This window comes from Malus sylvestris, chromosome 11 (assembly GCF_916048215.2).
Source record: "Malus sylvestris chromosome 11, drMalSylv7.2, whole genome shotgun sequence".
NCBI classification, from domain to species: Eukaryota; Viridiplantae; Streptophyta; class Magnoliopsida; order Rosales; family Rosaceae; genus Malus; species Malus sylvestris.
Window position 1 is genome coordinate 4,162,211 of NC_062270.1, and position 20,375 is coordinate 4,182,585.

General features: G+C 37.8%; 2 protein-coding genes across 26 annotated transcripts in view; both read left to right on the forward strand.

The window, feature by feature from the left end:
* Positions 1 to 333: 333 nt before the first annotated feature.
* Positions 334 to 4,153, forward strand: LOC126589227 (KH domain-containing protein At3g08620-like). Its single transcript, XM_050254457.1, has 6 exons — positions 334 to 845; positions 1,498 to 1,646; positions 2,557 to 2,673; positions 2,971 to 3,087; positions 3,236 to 3,379; positions 3,663 to 4,153. The coding sequence occupies exons 1-6, from the start codon at positions 677 to 679 to the stop codon at positions 3,807 to 3,809; spliced, it is 843 nt and encodes a 280-aa protein (XP_050110414.1). The 5' UTR covers positions 334 to 676; the 3' UTR covers positions 3,810 to 4,153.
* A 1,811-nt stretch (positions 4,154 to 5,964) lies between these two features.
* LOC126589217 (putative disease resistance protein RGA1) overlaps positions 5,965 to 20,375 on the forward strand; it is a 120,256-nt gene continuing 105,845 nt past the window's right edge. For 15 of the 25 annotated variants that reach the window (XM_050254428.1, XM_050254429.1, XM_050254431.1 and 12 more), the window contains exons 1-3: positions 5,965 to 6,215; positions 6,302 to 7,269; positions 8,830 to 9,884. In XM_050254428.1, the coding sequence (XP_050110385.1) occupies positions 6,041 to 6,215; positions 6,302 to 7,269; positions 8,830 to 9,884 (2,198 nt within the window). In that variant the 5' untranslated portion in view covers positions 5,965 to 6,040. The other 10 variants (XM_050254442.1, XM_050254441.1, XM_050254438.1 and 7 more) reach the window with 10 other exon arrangements.

Consider the following 20,375-nt stretch of genomic DNA (forward strand, 5'->3'; position numbering starts at 1 on the left):
TCAATGTAATTCGTAATCATAACCTATTAATAGACAACTATTAGTTCTCAAATACATTAACAGTTGATAATTACTTGATTATTAATATTAATCTTCATCTCTAATGGTAGTTTTTAACAAAAATTGGATAGCGCAGGAGGTGTAGACTAACGACGCGAATATTCTAGGGAGTGAAGGAGGAACGCGATCCCCACCTGAGACAGGAGCGTGGTTTTCATTTGCACAACTCACAAGCTGGATCCGGCCCCACACAGCGGCCCCTGGTCCCACATCCGGTGACCTTTCCACAGCAGCCGATTGGATCCACGATTTCACCCGCTGCGAAAGCGCGCGGTTTCACTCGCTATCCTCCTCCTGTCAGTCTCGGCGTGAGGTGTCAATCGTAAAATCTTACAGCAACGACAGAGAAGGAAGGAGCTAGAGAGGAGAGAGAGTGTCTGAAAATCTGAAAGATATGGAGTCCGCATCGCCTCTCTCTCCTCTCTCTCTCTCTCTCTAGCTACAGCAGGCAAACAAAAGACGCCATTACAACCCTCTCAATTCTAAACCCCACCACTCTGCCCACCGTTACTTTTACTTCTACCCGGCAAACCTAGCAGACCAGCACAGTACAAGTCTCTTACCATTTCACTCAATTCTGTACCCTTCTTAGCTCTTTTCCTCCATTGGGATTTCAATGTCGGGTTCATACGCTCAGAATTTCTCACCGGCGAGAGCGCTTTCTCCGCACCTGAGAGCGCCGCCGGATGTGGACAGCCAGTACTTGACGGAGCTGTTGGCGGAGCACCAAAAGCTCGGGCCTTTCGCGCAGGTCGTCCCCATCTGCGGCCGCCTCTTGAATCAAGGTTTCTACCAAAACCATCTTTTTACTATCGGATTAAGTTCTTATTTTCTGTGTTCTGATTCGGATTTGGAATTGTTTTGGGTGTTTTTGAGCTTTTGTTTGTGAACCCAATTGAGACTGTGCAATGGAAAAGCTCTGTATGCTGTTCTTTCTCTATGTGTGTATTGTGTAATTGCCTTTCTGGATGTTGTTTGTGCCGAAAACCGGAGTTTTTCAGCTTTTTCCCGTGAACCCAATTGTGATTATGCCATGAAAAAGCTATACCTGCTGTTCATTTCTGTATTTCGGAATTGGGTAATTGATGAACTATGAAATGCTTGAGGAAAAAGGATCTGAACTTGTTGACAAGGAGAGTATAATGTCAAATTTTCTGCATCTAGGAAGGGCATGAAGATTTAACTCTTTAGGGTAAAATGGAACACTTCTTTTTCCCCCCAATATTGGAGTTGACTTGTATGTTTGTTTACGTTATGTGTTCTTCCATTTCATGTAATCACTAATCACTAATCACTCCTACTCAAGAGTTTTCTATTCGTAATGTCGACGAGCTGAACTCAGACAGGAAACTGATTCCATGCTCTATATTCTTGTTTTCATTGTGTTCTATGTTGAGGAAGGAAATTGCTAACTTTGGTACTCTTCTGTATTGATAGAGATAATTCGCGTCTCTGGAATGATGCCCAACCAAGGGTTTAGTGACTTTGACAGACTGCAACGTGGAAGTCCTAGCCCTATTGGTTCAGACATAATGCCAAAATATAGAGGGTCAGGCCACGGTGGCTGGAACGGACGGCCTCATGATGTAAGTGTTGACAATTACATACTCCCTAATGCAACACCATTATTTTGCACATCCGCACTTCCATTTTATTTTATATATAACACTGTAGTTTATTGATTATCTTTCTTGCTGCCCCCTGCCTGATTTAATTAATATGCATATGCCTAAATGAGTTTCCTGCTAGATTTGTATGTTTGTCTGTGCATACCTCCGTAACTGGTATGAAAAGAATGTCAGTCTGAAAAACTAGTTATAAAACTCGTAAATAGTAGTGTGGCATTCAGCAAGAAGAAAGCATATTCAGGTCCTGAGAGATAGCCAGTAGTATTCCACTCGGAAGACTTGGATCTTGCCTGAAGTGGGATTAGAATGTGCAATGCAGTATGGGGAATCTGGAAGTTAATTATGGTGGTCTTCTATCCACAGGTTGAGAGACAGTGTTGCTTACTCTTTTTGTGGACTTGAGGACTGCCAAAACATTCTTATGTATCAGCCTACGGCATTGTTTCTTCCTGGGTCAGTTATCCACTGACTTTTTCCAAATTCATGTGTTTGCATTAGGCGGCTTTCTCAATCGTGAATTCATTTTGATCCAGGATATAGTCAAAGTGTGGTTAAGGCAGGAGTGTCCGTAAATGCACTGGCTTCATATACCACTAAATCCATTATTATATGGTAAATAGTGGAAGTTTCAGCTTTATAATACGGTTAAAGTTTAATTGATTTTATTTACTGACAAGCTTGGATTACCACAACGTTGACTTTATTATAATACTCTTTTGTCACATTTATTTTATATGGAATGCGCAACAGGTTCCCATCTTCCCTCTTTTTCTCAGTTTTATCTTTTTATCAGTACCGCAACATTACGTCTGTTCATCTTTTTTGCATCTAGTTTCAATAGTTTGGCTTTGGTTGCATAATGTAACAGAGATTAGGTGGTCCACAAGGGATGAATATGGAGTGGCAAGTTGCACCATCAAGCCCAAGTTCCTACATTGTGAAGAGGATATTGCGCTTGGATATTCCAGTAGATAGCTTTCCAAATGTAAGCCACCCATATAACTTGACAGTGCGTTAAGGGACGTTGCTAAATTGCAATCTTAAATTCGAAGTAGTTGGTTTAATGTTAACAAAAACATGTTACTGGGAGGTGTTTGCATGCGCAAGCACACACACAGAGTTATTATTTATTAAGGTTCTTAAAATAAGTACATATTTCTCAAAGGCATCTCAGAATTCTCAGCTGCAGATTATTTGATGATCGACTGAGAAAACAAGTTCTTATTTAAGGACCTTATCTCAGAATTCTCTTGTTTGTGGTACTGAAACTTGTATTTTGTAGTTCAATTTTGTTGGCCGGCTTCTGGGTCCTAGAGGCAATTCACTAAAGCGGGTGGAAGCTTCTACAGGTTGTCGTGTGTACATAAGAGGAAAATGTTCAATAAGAGATATTGACAAGGTAGAATTATTCCCAGTTTTGTCATTTATTAAGAAAAGAAGTTTTCATTATTTTAAATCAAGTTCATTTTTTTTCTTGTGTTTCCATTTTATGCTCTCTCTTTTGTTTACGTATTTTGACACGTGTTTCTTGCCTTGTTATTCTCAAGGAGGAATCGTTGAGGGGAAGACCGGGTTATGAACATTTGAATGATCCACTGCACATTATAATTGAGGCTGAATTGCCTGCTAATATTGTTGATATGCGGTTGAGACAGGCAAAACAAATCATAGAAGAACTTCTCAAACCTATGGTATCGTTTCTGACTTGTCCCTTCGGCTTTCCAATACAAATACTTTATTTTGCTTTTACGCTATGAAGTATCTTTTTTCTCAAATACATATTGCAACGGATCATGAAACTGATTTCTCGTTCCCTCAATGGACAATACGTAGATGTCCTTCATTCATATAAAAGTGCTTCTTGGTCTTTTATCGCCTTTTTTTTTCACACAAACTGTGAGCTATAACTCTTGGTTTTTAATCACATTTTTTTCACAAAAATGATGGATATTAAATTCTCATTTTTCCTTTCAGGACGAGTCACAAGACCACTACAAGAGGGAACAGTTGAGAGAACTAGCTATGCTGAAATCCAATTTACGAGAAGAGAGCCCTCAACCATATGGTAGTGTCTCTCCTTTCACTTCAAGCGGGATGAAGCGTGCCAAAACTGGTCTGTGATGGTTCACTTAACTCCTCTTCGATTGGTTCGTCGTCCTGTATGAATCTTGAGCTTCCTTGCCACCGTATGCTTCCCGGTGTAATTCCATTCTGTGTGCAAACTGTTAAGGGATGACGCGTTGTGGACCTGTTTGGTGAGGATCAATGCAGGGGTTTTCTTCCATGACATTAAGATGAACGGAGATATTCTTTTGTTATAGCTTTCGTGTTTGTAGTCGATTGTGATTGTAGAAGTAGAACAATTATGTCATATAAGTTATTCTTTGTTGTGCTGAACATGTATCTGTTATTAACTTAATGTTGTCTAAACTCGAAAGTGGAATATGCATCGATTGTTTATTTTACTTTTAAGTGGGATGCCGTAAGTTCGACTCTGGACTTCTTTATATGGCAAATTCAATGCCAATTTAAGTCCGACTCATTAGCTTATCCCTAATTCTCACCCCAAATTTTGTTGCTTAAAAAAATGACTCAGTTGTGTGAAAAACAAGGAAGCTACTTATACATAACAGATTCACCGCCATGTGGTATTTTTGTTTAATAATGCAATGTCATGCCCAAGAAAACTTGCACAAAACTTGCAGATTATTTTGTATTATCAGACTGAAACACTACGGTAATGGTGAACCTGTTTCATATTAGTCGTCTTTTGAAACGGGGTTGGAGACCGGGCTGAACCCATGGGCTAAGTGAATGGGCTTGAAAATGTTATATCCCCAATTTTGTTTTATGGGCCTAACAACGGGCTTGGATTGATACAATAAGAAATAGAGTTGCGTAAACCGTAAGGCAAGCACATGAATTTCACATCAGAGAGGACGATGACGAAGGGAAGATGAAGGAAAGTGTAAGATATATTCTGAAATTATAAGAGCAACAACAAGACATTAGGATCACGAATACAATAACGAAATCGACATGAAAAGGAAATAAACTTATCTATAGAATTCGGAGACATGGTTATGAAGATGAAGTCATTGATGAACTCTAGGTTGTTTCTCCTTCCAATACTCCAAAATATCCCTCTACTATATGAATAGGTTTTTAGTATCCTAAGCAATTCAACATATGGAAGCAGGGACTTAACCTATTAACAGCTAAGAAGGTCAACCCTATCACTTTGATTGAGTCCTATCATGATGCAATATCTTTGTATTTGAACCTCTAGATGATTCTCCTAGATTAGCTGCAATGATTTAAGACTCCACAATTCTTACCTAACTAGGACTCTTAATTTACTCAAATTGCACATCACTGAATAATCAAGTGATTTGTTCCTCAAGTAAACCAATTGTCACACATTGCCATTCACAGAACTTTACAGTTTCTAGAGAGGAATAACAAAAATGGGGAAGCAGCCGGATACTTGGATAGAAACGGCGGGTGCTTTTAGAAAGAATGAGAAATTTAAAGATGGGTTGTAGATTTAAAAGTGAGTTACTCGTACCTCGTATCGGGGTTCAAATTTGTTGATTGATATTAACTATGTATATGGAGTGTTACTCTCTAATGAACGCATGATTTCTTGTTTATGATTATTTGGTGAAAAAGATCTAAAGTGTTACGTCGACATTGATGAGACATAAGGGCCAGTACATACAGTAAAGACATCAAGAAACGGAGTTAGAACTTGAAAGCAATTTAGCAAAGGGTAAGATTCTCGGAAGCATTGAGGAAGGAAAGAACAAGTGAATGAGAAAGTTCTCATAAGTTAGAAGGCAAAAGTACTGCCCTACTAGAGAGAAAATTCAGAAACACGATGATTGACTGACTGATCAGCGTGCAAGGGAAGATTGCGGAAACTTGGAAGCACATATTTTCATATGTATATTAAGAATCTAGACAAGGAGGTACACCCAAGGAAAAGGAGAAGGAGGTACACTCTAGGCACCAACAAGGACGAATTCAATTCAAAACGTAAGATACTTGAAAGAGCTATGGAAGGAAGAAACTAGACGTGTCTAAAGCAAAGGATCAACAAGGACGAATTAAATTCGAAGTGTAAGATACTTGGAAGCACCACGGAACGGAAGGAAGGAACTAAACTAGTCTAAGCAAAGGATCGAATATATCCTCCAATTCTTGGATGCACCACCTTTTCACGTTATAAAAAGTTAAACCTACCGACATTTGTTGTCCACCATATCATCCTCCATTGCCCTTGTACTGTAATTTGTATCCAAGAGAGAAATTAAACACTGTGATTAGCTGAGTTGCAGGGAATTGAAGGAATGGCAGCTGAAGTTGTGCTTACTTTTGCTGCGGAGGGAATACTGAAGAAGGTGCTTTCACTTGCTCAGAAAGAATTCAAATTTGCATGGGGTTTCAAAGCTGAACTCGAAAAGCTTAAAGAGTCATTCACTAAAATTGAACTTTTGTTGAATAGTGTTGCCGACAAACCACAAGGTAGTATATATTTTTGAATTGTCTTATAATCCCGCGCACACATGCTACATTGACAAGTTATTTAACTTGTTTTGATTCTCTAACAGATCCGCCAATAGAGGCATGGGTGAAGAAACTCAAAGACGTAGCTCATGATGCTGAGGATGTCTTGGATGAACTCGAGTACGAAGGTTATCGGCGTAAAGTCGAAATCCAAAACCATATGAAGAAAAAGGTTCTGAACTTCTTTTCACTCTCCAATCCACTTGCATTTCGTCTTCAAATGGCGCCTAAATTTCAGAAGATCAATGCATCCTTGGTGGATCTCAAGAGTGAAGCATCTCTTCTTGGACTAGTTTCCAAGAATAAAGATGCAACCTCTCAGGGGATTAGATGGGACAGACAAACCAACTCACTCATTGGCAAAGATGAAAAAACTTTTGGAAGGGGGAAGGCTGTGTCAAATATAGTCACAAACTTGACCAACTCCAAAAACAACCAAGAAAATCTTGCGGTTATGGCCATTGTGGGAATGGGAGGCCTCGGAAAAACAACTTTGGCCAAGTCAGTATACAACGAGGATTCGATACACAAATTTTTTGAAAAGAGAATATGGGTTTGTGTATCCAACACTTTCGACGTCACTCTCATTCTTCATCGGATGTTAGAATCTCTTACCTTGACAAATGCCTCTTCAAAAGATAATCAGGATGCAATTCTTAAAAAACTGCAAGAAGAGTTGAAAGATAAAAGATACTTGCTCGTACTTGATGACGTTTGGAATGAAGATGCCAGAAATTGGGAGTATTTGATGGAGTGTTTGTCAAAGCTTAATTCTGCTGGAGGATCTAAAATTATTGTCACTACTCGAAGTGGCAAAGTTGCATCAATCTCAGAAAAGCTACTTCCGCGACATGAATTGGGAAAACTTTCTGTGGATGAATGTTGGTCCATCATGAAAGATAGAGCTTTTCCCGATAGTAGTGCCCTTGAGTTCGATAGCAGTGCTCCTGAGTTCGAGGCAATTGGAAAAGAGATTGCTAAAAATTGTGGTGGTATTCCATTAATGGCAAAGGTGCGTACTATTATGTATAACATGAGATTTGCACCTATTTTTTACAATATTTTCATTTATATTATTTGCATGATGGTTGAATTGAGTTCGAATTTTTAAAGTACAATTTACATAGAATGGTTTTTTAGATGGTGTGGATTTTAGTGAAATTTTTTAATTGGCATAGAACGTATACATCACTTATATATAGTACACAAAATGTAGTTTCCCTAACATATTTTTTTTATTTATCAAAAACCAACAATAGCAACTTATTGATTTGAACAAGGCAGAAACTAGAATTAATTCATTGTCCCAACAAATCAAGAATAAAACGTGTTTTTAACTGCTTAATGGGTATTTTAGGAAATTCGTCAAACACCAAAAATAATGGAAGCTAATATATGATTTTGCACATGGCTTAGATTTTGTCCTTTTAGGCAAGGGGATTCATAATTAAGGAAGCCAAAACTTTCAAATTTTATACAAGTCCCTATTTTCTACATTGTTTTAGGACACCTTTGAAACTCACTAATCCAATCAGCATGTTTTGGGAGGCATTTTGCACACCAAAAAAAAGTATTGATTCTATTGAAGAATGGTTGTCGTTTAAAAATAGTATAATATGGAACCATTCATTTTCGTGATAATCATTTAAAAATCATCTCTATAAAAATTCATTTGTTCGGAGATCGTTTAATTATATCTATATGTATCAAACGAATGAACGGTTCATTATAAATATGTTACTTGGTATCAACATCATTCATTGTTTGTGTTCAATATACATACATATAGATGACTAAAAGGTCTCCAATTTGATTGATATTTGGTAGCAAATAAAGAGATCTAAGCCCTTTGCATTTTGATTATATTATTTGCAAAGTGATTGAATTGTGTTCGAATTTGGAAAATTCAATTTATATAGATTGATCTTCCATAAGGTTCAAAAACTTCAGCAAAAGGATCCAATCCAGTTAAAATCTATTAAATTAGTTAAGCGGCTTAAAGTAGTTGCATTATTATTGGATGAATTATTCTGTTATGACTCAAATTAGTATTTATTGGGCTGTCACCAATCTTATAGTTAAAAATTAAAATTTTAAAGTCAATGTTGGAGTTCAATTTGACTTGAGTATTATATCATCACCAATGTGCATTAAATAAAAGTCAAATATAATGTTTGAAATCAAATACGTTGTTGTAAATGACTTTGCACTTCACTCAAAAGTTTTTGATGTATTAGACAGAAGTTGTGTCTTATTCGAAGTGTTTGACTTTAACTTTTTATTTGAAGATAGCCTTAGGTCATGTATTTTCTAAATTGTTTGAGGACACCTAGTAACTATTTCTATTTTTTTTTTCTGGTCATGTCTTCTTCTTTCCATTTTTTCTTAAGCCAACTGCATTATTGGTGGATAAAATATTTTGTTATGACTCAAGTATCTTCTACGTTGTCTTAGGAAACCTTTAAAATTAAATAAAACTATTCCCTCTTTTTGTTTTAATTTTTCATCAACTTCAGTTAAACTAATGTACTTAATAGACCATTATGTGATAAACTCTCTAATCCATTTACAGGTTTTGGGAGGCATTTTGCACAATAAAAAGAGTACTCAAGAATGGTCGTCATTTAAAAACAGTAGAATATGGAACAACCATTCAAAAGAAGAAGATAGAATTATGTCAATTCTGAGGTTGAGTTTTGACAACTTAGAATCACCATCATTGAAGCAATGTTTTGCATATTGCTCAATGTTCGAGAAAGATGCTGAAATTCAAAGAGACAACTTGATTCAACTTTGGATGGCTCAAGGATTACTCCGTTCTTCACTCGGTGGAAGTAAAGATATGGAGGACATTGGCAATGAATATTTTGATATTCTATTGCAGAGCTCCTTATTTCAAGATGCTACAATTAGTGACAATGGCATAGTTAGTGAATGCAAGATGCATGATCTTGTGCACGATCTTGCGGAACATCTATCTGAATCTGAAGGCTTGACGAGAGATTTATGTGGCGTAGATAATACACATGAGATTCGACATGTTGCTCGGGCTTCTACTTCTACACTGGAAAAAATTCCAGAAAGAAGTGCTAGGAAATTGTGGTCACTATTTTCCGATAACGGTGAAGTTCCTACTAACATTCTTCCACGGTTCAAAGCTTTACGAGTCTTGAATTTAAGTAAAGCTAATATTGAAGAATTTCCAGTTTTGGTTGGAAGGTTGAAACACTTGAGGTATCTTGACATTTCTGGTACAAGATTCAAAGCACTCCCCAAATCTATAGGCAAGCTCTATAACCTTCAGACATTAAGAGCAAAGAATTGTACCCTTAAGGAGTTTCCAAAAGAACTGCAAAACTTGATCAACCTGAGACATATTTATTTTGATTGGAATATCAAATTCCCACAAGGGATAGGGCGGCTGACTTGCCTTCGAACATTACCTTACTTTTCAGTGGGTAATGAGATTGGTCGCCGAATTGAAGAGTTGGCTGGCTTGAAACAATTGAAGGGTGAATTAATTGTTTCTAATTTGCAGCTTGTAAAGAATGGAGAAGAAGCAAAGAAAGCAAAGTTAGAGGATAAGACGAAAATACGCCATTTAAGCTTCAATTGGACAGAAGATAGGTCAACAACAGACAACAACGAGGACGAAGATGTCCTAGAAGGCCTCCGACCACATCTTGAGTTGGAGAGCTTAAGTATTGCAAACTTCATGGGCGACAAGTTTCCAACATGGATGATGAGTGGGTCATTAATGCCCAACAAATTGAAGAAGATTGAGTTACTTGGATGCGACAAATGTGAAGGAGTGCCGCCGCTCGGTCATCTACCCAGTCTTACGGAGCTTAAGATTAGAGGAATGGCTAACTTGAAATGTGTTGGTGCTGAGTTCTATGGTTATGATCTTGTCCACAATGTAGCCACGACAAGTGAGGAGGTAATTACTTTATTTCCAGCGCTAAAAGTATTATATATTTCTAAGTGTGGTGATCTAAATGAATGGAAGCAAGCACCGACAACGTCAAGAAAAAAAGTTGTGGTTTTTCCTAGTCTCGAGATGTTGACCATTGAAGATTGTTCCAAATTAAGAAATGCTCCGAGTCATTTTCCATTTCTCCAAAAGTTGGAGATGTCTTCTTGTGATAGCAGAACGCCAATAGAAGAAATAAGCAGTGGATTAACAACTCTCACTTTCCTCAAAATAAAAGGTATTAAGGAGCTTACTTGTTTGCCGCAAGGGATTTTGAAGAAGAATAATAAACTCTCATCTTTGGATATAAGTGATTGCAATGATTTAACTTGTATTACCCAAGATGTAGTCGGTTCTTGCAGTTCTCTTGAAAGATTGTGTATTTGGAGTTGCAAAAAGCTGAGGCATTTGCCAAATGGGCTAGACACGCTCCCGCTCCTTGAGGTATTGGAAATATCAGAATGTCCTAGTCTAGAGTTTATTCCAATTACACAGAGCATGGCATCTCTACAAGAAATAAAAATTGTAGATTGTGGACGATTGTCACGCTTGCCGAGTGGGTTGAAGAACTGCACCTCTCTCCAGAAACTGAGTATACAGAAATGCAATGGATTATCAGGCCCATTGAGTTTACGGGCCTCTCTCGTGGAATTGAGTATATGGAGTTGCGATAATCTGACATCAATTGAAATGAAAGGCAGCATGTCCCTCACCGCCTCTCTTCAGAAATTGACGATTTGGGATTGCCGTGAATTGACAAGCTTACCTGCTCTTCCACAACAATGTCCCTCTCTTCAAGAATTGATGATAAATGATTGCCCAAAGCTATCATGGTTTGGTGTCAAAAGTAGGAGAGTTGAGGAGGAGGAGGAGGAGGAGTGCATTAGTCTTGGACAACTGTGGATATGGAGTTGCCCAAAGCTAGCGTCCTTTTGTGCCCAAAATAGCAGAATTGACGAGGAGGAGTGCATTAGTCTACAATCTACTTCAGACTTGCGCATCATGACCTCCCTTCGACAACTAGAGATTTCCTATTGTGAAAGATTAGAAAGTTGGGTGAGCAGCCTGCAATTCCCACTCTCTCTTGAGACGCTGTCAATAGTCAAAATCCCTAATTTACAGATTCTTCCAAGTTTAGACCACCTTAATTCTCTCAGGTATTTGGAAATCGGTGGGTTCTGGGAGGAGCTCGATTCCTTCCCTGATTTTCAAGTTGGATCATTAATGCATCTTGAATGTTTAAGGTTGTCTGGTTGGCCTAAGCTCAAGTCTCTGCCTCAACAAATTCAACACCTCACTTCTCTATCATATTTGATTATAGTTAACTTTGAGGGAGTGGAGACTTTGCCAGAATGGTTGGGTAGCCTTACATCCCTTACGGACCTTCTCATTTTTCATTGCAAGAATCTGATGAATTTACCAAGTGTCCAAGCTATGCAACGCCTCACCAAATTACAAATTCTCCGTATAGTTAGATGTCATCCCCTTTTAGTGGAAAGATGCAGGAGGGGCAGCGGCACAGATTGGCCTAAGATTTCCCACATTCCAGATATCATGAGTAAGTTTTGAAATCATTGAAATCAAATAACAGAGCTGACGGTATATGTTTATATCCTTTGTTCATTTATTCCATGCCTCCACTAGTACTACACTCAAATTTAAACCAGTATAACATAATTTCTTTATCCTTCTCCCTCTTCTTTTAAATCAGTCGGAAACTTCTGAGACAAGAGTTGGATTGAAGCTATGCAACGCCTTGCGATACTTCAACAAATGTGTATTGGGAAAACCAAATTTCATGGTGTGCAAGGCCACACTTCTCCGAGATTACTTGTATTCCAGTTTTGTGTAAAAACGACTCCAAATGGCTCAAACTTTCGCATTGAAATCAAGTCATGTAAGATTTTCAAACCCACACCTCCTCTTCTCTTCTACTTCTAATTGATCAATACATTATACTGTTGACTTCTGACTTACTATATATGTTGTGTGTTTCCCAGTGCCATCTATATTTCTTTTGCTATGCTGTGGCGGTTTTCTCGCTCTACCTTCATTTCTCAATAATATACCTCTTTTTATAGTCCTTGGGCATTCTCCTTTACATGTTATCTTTCTTAATTCCGGCAACATCAATCAATATTTTTAACTTTCTTTAGTTCATCTGTATGAGTGCTGAACCGCTAGCTTGATCACCCATCGTGGTATTGAATCTTGTTTAATCACACACTGCCAGCACCCAAGTAGTGTTAGATGAGTAATGCCAAGAATTGTCATCATGTAAAACCATGTTCATATAATATATACAGCTACTGCAATTACTTTCTGTTTGTTATTGTTATCCTTATGAAGATTTTGGATTGATATTTTTATGGTTACTTATGACATATGAACAGATTTTCGAATCGTATGAACAGTGATTTGAATTTGTTTGATTTATTTATCTCTATTTCATATCCCTTGAGTAACTTGATGAACTGTCAAATACCCCATTATTGCAAAAATTAGGTAAAAGAATCTTCAATTACTCGAGATAATTTTCAAGCCTGCAATTCCCACTCTCTCTTGAGACGCTGACAATAAGAAACATCCCGAATTTAGAGTCTTCCAAGTTTAGACAGCCTCCATTCTCTCTGTCATTTGGAAATCGGTGGCTTCTGGGAGGAGCTTGATTCCTTTCCTGATTTTCATGTTGGATCATTAATGCATCTGACAAGGTTAGCCTTGTATGGTTGGCCTAAGCTCAAGTCTCTGCCTCAACAAATTCAACACCTCACTTCTAACATTTTTGGAGATATATTAATTTGATAGAGTGGAGACATTACCAGAATGGTTGGGTAACCTTACCTACCTTACAGAGCTGGACATTCAAGATTGCAAGAATTTGATGAATTTACCTAGTGTCCAAGCTATGCAACGCCTCACCAACTTACATACTCTGACTATTTATGAATGTCATCCCCTTCTAAAGCAAAGATGCATCAGGGACAGCGGCATAGATTGACCTAAGATTCTCACATTCCACTTATCCCAAGTATGTTTTAAAATTATTGAAGTCAAATTACAAAGCTCACGTTATAGGTTTATATCTTTGTTCTTTTATTCTGTGTCTTCACTATTACTACACAAAAATTCAAAGTACGTGGTATAACAGAATTTGTTTATCCTTCTCCTTTTTAAGTCACACAGCAGTTGAATCGATGGTAGGCAGCACCTTACCAAATTTCATGGTGTGCAAGGCCACAGTTCTCCAAGATTACTACCATTCCAGTTGTATGTACAAATGACTCCACATGGCTCCAACTTCTGCATTGAAATTGATCGAGTGGCACGCTCGGTACGTGTCAACTCGAGAAACCATGCAAGTAGCTTTGATCCAATATCACTTCAACTCCGCATGTTGATTAAAACAGTGGATAAGTAGCTTTTATGTCGTGCTTAAGTGTTAGGCCCATTATGATATGACGGTGGGAGATTTAAGAGCCCTTGATTTTTGGGTCTCACTAAGACCTCTATAAAGGGGTCGAATACCCTAAACAATCGAATCCACGAGACAAAAACTACATCACACCATTTTAGATATGTCTTGTAATCACATCAAACATATAACTGGCTAGTACAGTAGACGTATCCCATTTTTAAGGGTGAACCACTTAAATTCTTTTGTTCATAGTTTAGCTCTATATCCCGAGCCCACCAAGGGTTGACCATACTGTCTTTGTTGAGCCCCTCAATTTTGAGCATTAACATAATTTTATTCTCAATGTTGAAAGATATCCCAAATTTGAATAGTTTTCCACGTTTAGTTAAAACAAACCATGTTAATTGAAAACTTTTTAATATGATAATTAACTTTTCAATTCATTAATGATTTAATTAGTACTCGTACAATAGACTTCGAATGAACAAAAAAAATCAACAAAAATCTTCAAAACATATGCATCTGATCAACAAAAACTGGTATGAAAAGAATGTCAGTCTGAAATACTAGTTATAAAACTCGTAAATAGTAGTGTGGCATTCAGCAAGAAGAAAGCATAATCAGGTCCTGAGAGATATAGCTAGTAGTATTCCACTCGGAAGACTTGGATCTTGCCTGAAGTGGGATTAGAATGTGCAATGCAGTATGGGGGATACGGAAGTTAATTACGGTGGTCTTCTATCCACAGGTTGAGACACAGTGTCGCTTACTCTTTTTGTGGACTTGAGGACCGCCAAAACATTCTTATGTATCAGCCTACGGCATTGTTTCTTCCCGGGTCCGTTATCTACTGACTTTTTCCAAATTCATGTGTTTGCATTAGGCGGCTTTCTCAATTGTGAATTCATTTTGATCCAGGATATAGTAAAAGTGTGGTTAAGGCAGGAATGTCAGTAAATCTGTAAGGGATCCGGATCCCTTCCACCTGAGCCAACTGAGCATAAAATCCGGACCATTGAAATTTGATCAAACGGTTAAAAACAGGAGGTTCTATTAAAAATTATAATAACTTTAGCCGTTGGATCAAATTTCAAGAGTTCGGATTTTGTGCTAAGTTGGCTCAGGTGGAAGGGATCCGAAGATCCCTTTCCATCTGTAAATGCACTAGCTTCATAGGAAAGGGATCCTCTTCGGATCCCTTCCACCAAATCCATTAAGTTAATCAATCTGGGCTCTTGAAATTTAATCAAACGGTTAAAAACAGAGACCCCTTTAAAATTTAAAATAACTTTAACCGTTAGATCAAATTTCAAGAGCTTAGATTGATAAACTTGATGGATTTGATGGAAGAGATCTATAGATGATCCCCTTCCGGCTTCATATACCACTAAATCCATTATTATATGGTAAATAGTGGAAGCTTCAGCTTTATAATACGGTTAAAGTTTAATTGATTTTATTTACTCTCTTGCCATTTTATGTTGCTTGAGTTGACTGTATTATAATACTCTTTTGTCACATTTATTTTATATGGAATGTGCTACAGGTTCCCATCTTCCCTCTTTTTCTCAGTTTTATCTTTTTATTAGTACTGCGACATTACGTCTGTTCATCTTTTTTGCATCTAGTTTCAGTAGTTGGCTTTGGTTGCATAATGTAACAGAGATTAGGTGGTCCACAAGGGATGAATATGGAGTGGCAAGTTGCACCATCAAGCCCAAGTTCCTACATTGTGAAGAGGATATTGCGCTATTCCAGTAGATAGCTTTCCAAATGTAAGCCACCCATATAAAAATTTGGCAGATATATTCATCAAATCTTTACCAAAGTGCACATTTCAGAAGCTAGTGTAAGGTATCGAATTACGTCTGCTTACCAATCAATTAAATTTGAAGAATACAGAAACAGGAGGAGATACATTTCAGAGGAGCACCCATGATACATGCATGTTGTACTATTTTTCCTTCGACTAGGATTTTTCCCACTGGTTTTTCCTATCAAGGTTTTAACGAGGCAACATAAGCATACTTAACACTATATCAACAATCCAAGCAAAGTTGTACTCTTTTTCCTTCGCAACAGTTTTTTCCCATTGGGTTTTTACGAGCAAGGTTTTAACGAGGCAACTGATATTGATAAGTGGGCATCCAGTGGGAAGTGTTGTAAATTGTGGGAATGTATGCCCCATGCTAATAGTAAGATTCCCACATGCTTTAGCTAATAGTAAGATAGACTTGGAAATAGTTGTATTATTATTGTTGTATGAATTTTATCAAAAGGCAATGATTTCACTTTGTAAACCTTCACAGATGTGGCTCTATATAAAGAGCACTCCGTGTGTGATCACAATACACAACAAAGAAAAGAAATGAAAGAAATAATATCAGTATCTCTCATTTCCTCTCTTTACCTGCAATCTTTTTGTGTTATAGTTACGAAACTAAACAATGTGATACTTTGAACCCGTTTCGCTCCTGTCCCTACCAAGGATTATCTCTCCAACTTTTGCCTATTTATAACATGTATTGGTTTTTAAGTTTTTGACCGACCTTCTTTCTAGCCTACTGTTTAATTTATTGCGAGCATGATACCTCAAGGTTATTGTCAAATCCCGGCCCGGGCAGCCACCACATCCCAGGCCTGACTCCACCATAGCACGATATTGTCTGCTTTGGGCACACCCTCACGATTTTGTTTCTGAGAACTCATGAGCAACTTCCCAATGGATCACCCATCCTGGGAATGTTTTGGCCCATTCTCGCTTAACTTTGGAGTTCCTACGGAATCCGAAGCCAGTGAGCTCCCAAAAAGCCTCGTGCTAGGTAAAGATGTGAATATACATATAAGGCTTACATGATCCACTCCCCTGGACGATGTGGGATGTTACAGTTATGACCTGGGTTTGAAGGCTGATATTGATGATGGTGAAGATTATGATGATGTGATTTTTAAGAGCTTAACTATCTTTAATATTTTAAATCACATGTTATAATATTTTTTTCATAGATATAGATAACTGCAATTATAAATTTTTGTATAAAAAAATATCATACATTAATACAAAAGTGTACATAAATAAGGGATTTTGATCAAAAGTTGAAAACCAATAAGATTTCAACTAAAGAACATAGAAAACTAGAGACTGCATCCAAAGTGTTAAAAAAAAAAAAAAATTGAAAGTCATCTTCTTTTCAATCTAGGGTTTATCCTTCAACCTTCAAATGTATTTTTACCGCCACCAACACTGCTTCGATTTGATTTATAAAAATTCCTCCACAAAATCAAATCTAGCCTAAACCCTAATCCTAAACTCTCTTCTATCAGTGTATTGAATCTTCGTTAGATAAATGAATGCATTTTAAACGGGTGAAAGGGGTTTGAATTTGACATGGTTGAATCAATTCTGCACATGAAGTTCGGGTTCTGGATGTATGTTTCTGAAAACAATTCGAACCGTCCTAATAGAGAAAGAAAGACACACACACACATATATATAGAGTAGAAGACATTTGGATAGAAACGGCAGGTGCTCTTAGAAAGAATGAGAATTTAAGTTTAAATATGGGGTGTAGATAGAAAAGCGAGTTGCTCATATAGGGGTTAAATTTAGAACCAATTAAATTCAACACGACAGATTTTTTAATGTATTTAAAATATAAAACGGTATATCACGTATTATAATACCAATAAAAAAAACACTGAAAAATATATAGGCCTAATCGGATAAATGGTCCCCGTGGTCATAAGGTATTCGGATGATAGCCCATGTGGTAAAAAAATTCGGATTTAAACCCCTGTGGTCTAAGTCTGTTAGGATTTATGCCATTCTGTTAAATAATGCTGACGTGGCTGCCAAATGTCTGCCACGTGGCAAAAATAATAATTTTTTTTAAACCTGAATTTTTACAAAAAAAAAGAAAGAAAAAAACCCAGATCTGCAGAAGAAGAACAAGCTCCCCCCTACCCTTCGCCCGTTCCCCCCCCCCCCCCCCCGGCCGGACTTCTTCTCCTTCTTCTTCTTCTTCCCGCCGGAGACCAGCTCCCCCCCCCCCCCGCCGGAGCCCTCTACCCGCGCGACCTTCCTCCCTCTCCTTCTTCCTTCTTCTTCTTCTTCCCGTCGGAGACGAGCTCCCCCCTCGCCGGTCTCCCCGCGCGACCCTCCTCCCTCTCCCTCTTCCTCTTTCTTCTTCTTCTTCTTCTTCTTCTTCCCGCCGGAGACCAGCTCCCCCCCTCGCCGGAGCCCTCTCCCCGCGCGACCCTCCTCCCTCTCCCTCTTCCTTCTTCTTCTTCTTCTTGCAGATCTGGGTTTTTTTTTTTGTAAAAATTCAGGTTTAAAAAAAAAAAAATTATTATTTTGCCACGTGGCAGACATTTGGCAGCCACGTGGCATATATGTGGCAGGTACATCAACATTATTTAACAGAAGGGCATAAATCCTAACAGACTTAGACCACATGGGTTTAAATCCTAACAGACTATGACCACAGGGGTTTAAATCCGAATTTTTTTACCACAAGGGCTATCATCCGAATACCTTATGACCACATGAACCATTTATCCGATTAAGCCAAAATATATATTGCTTTATTTATGTCAAGTGATTTATCGGCTCGTGTTTCGAAAGTATCTCTTTTTCAACACAATTGAACCAGTGAACGAAGAAGAGCCACGACTAAAGTAAATCTGTTCTCCATTACTTATTATGAAAGGAATCTACGCTTTATTTTGCGATACAACTGTCCTAATGGAGAAAGAAAGAATGAGAATTTATGCTTAAAGATAAGGTGTGGATAGAAAAGTGAGTTACACGTATAGGGGACACATGTCTAAAACAAAGAAGAATATATCCTCAAATATATATGAGATTATAAGATCATTTTTAATTTTTGAGTTAAAATCTAAAATTTTTTAGTCTAAAAAATTTAGGTTTTAACTTAGAAATAATTTTTTTACTCTAACCATTTTGGGTTAAAATTTTAGCTCCAAATCATTAAAGAATGAATTTAGGTTTTTTTTTCTTTCTTAAAGTAACTTTTTTAAAAGAAAAAATTATGTATACTGTTCAAATTTAATTTTATGAACATTTTAACTTAAAAATATTTAGATTCTGCCAAATACTGAAAAATCACTAACTGACACCATGAAACTCGTGAAACATTATGAAAGAATATGAAACACATAAAAGAATTTTTTTTAATTACTTTAGTTGTTGGATTTAAATTTGGACCGTTAGAATTTTTTTTTTACCGTTGGATTTCATCAAATTAGATATTTACCGTTGAATTTATAAATATAAAACTAAAAAAATTATACATATACGGTGGACTTGCCTCACTAACCCAATATGAAATTTTGGGCTAAATTTGGCCTAGAAATGAGTTTTGAGTTTTAACTCATATTTTCCCCAAAGGTTGGAGCAAGTTGGGGTAAATTTAAAACCTAAAATTTGAGTTTTACTCTAAGGGTTGAAGTAGGTCTAAAGGAAGGGTAAGATTCCTAAAAGCATCTTAGAGAACAAATGAATCAGAAAGTAAGCACATATCTGAAGTAAAAAAGAATATATGATGTTGATATGTGGGCATCTAATGGGGAGTGTTGTAAATTGTGGGAATGTATGCCCCCATGCTAATAGTAAGATTCCCACATGCTTTAGCTAATAGTAAGAAAGACTTGGAAATAGTTGTATTATTATTGTTGTATGAACTTTTCCAAAAGGCAATGATTTCACTTTGTAAACCTTCACAGATGTGGCTCTATATAAAGAGCACTCCGTGTGTGATCACAATACACAACAAAGAAAAGAAATGAAAGAAATAATATCAGTATCTCTCATTTCCTCTCTTTACATGCAATCCTTTTGTGTTATAGTTACGAAACTAAACAATGTGATACTTTGAGCCCGTTTCGCTCCTGTCCCTAGCAAGGATTATCTCTCCAACTTTTGCCTATTTATAACATGTATTGGTTTTTAAGTTTTTGACAAGCCTTCTTTCTAGCCTACTAGTTAATTTATTACGAGCATGATTCCCTAAGGTTATTGTCACATCCCGGCCCGGGCAGCGACCACATCCCGGGCCCGACTCCACCGTAACACGATATTGTCCGCTTTGGGCCCCTACCACACCCTCACGGTTTTGTTTATGGGAACTCACGAGCAACTTCCTAGTGGATCACCCATCATGTGAATGCTTTGGCCCATTCTCGCTCAACTTCGGAGTTCCTATGGAACCCGAAGCTAGTGAGCTCCCAAAAGGCATCGTGCTAGGTATAGATGAGAATATACATATAAGGCTTACATGATCTACTCCTATGGGCGATGTGAGATGTTACAATCCACCCCCTTAGGGGCCCGACGTCCTCATCGGCACACTTCCGGTCAGGGATTGGCTCTGATACCAAATTGTCACATCACGGCCCAGGCAGCCACCACATCCCGGGCCCGACTCCACCATAGCATGATACTGTCCGCTTTAAGTCCCTACCACACCCTCACGATTTTGTTTCTGGGAACTCACGTGCAACTTCCTAGTGGGTCACCTATCCTATGAATGCTCTGGCTCATTCTCGCTTAACTTCAGAGTTCCTACGGAACCCGAAGCCAGTGAGCTCCCAAAAGACATCGTGCTAGGTAGAGATGAGAATATACATATAAGGCTTACAAGATCCACTCCTATGTGCAATGTGAGATGTTACAATCCACCCCCTTAGGGGCCCGATGTCCTCATCG

Excerpts from the sequence above, each read along its gene's own strand:
- LOC126589227 (XM_050254457.1), top strand. The coding sequence starts at position 677 with ATGTCGGGTTCATACGCTCAGAATTTCTCACCGGCGAGAGCGCTTTCT. Across the intron at positions 2,674-2,970 it reads CAGTAGATAGCTTTCCAAAT|TTCAATTTTGTTGGCCGGCT; the intron begins GTAAGCCACCCA and ends TGTATTTTGTAG. Across the intron at positions 3,380-3,662 it reads AAGAACTTCTCAAACCTATG|GACGAGTCACAAGACCACTA; the intron begins GTATCGTTTCTG and ends TTTTCCTTTCAG.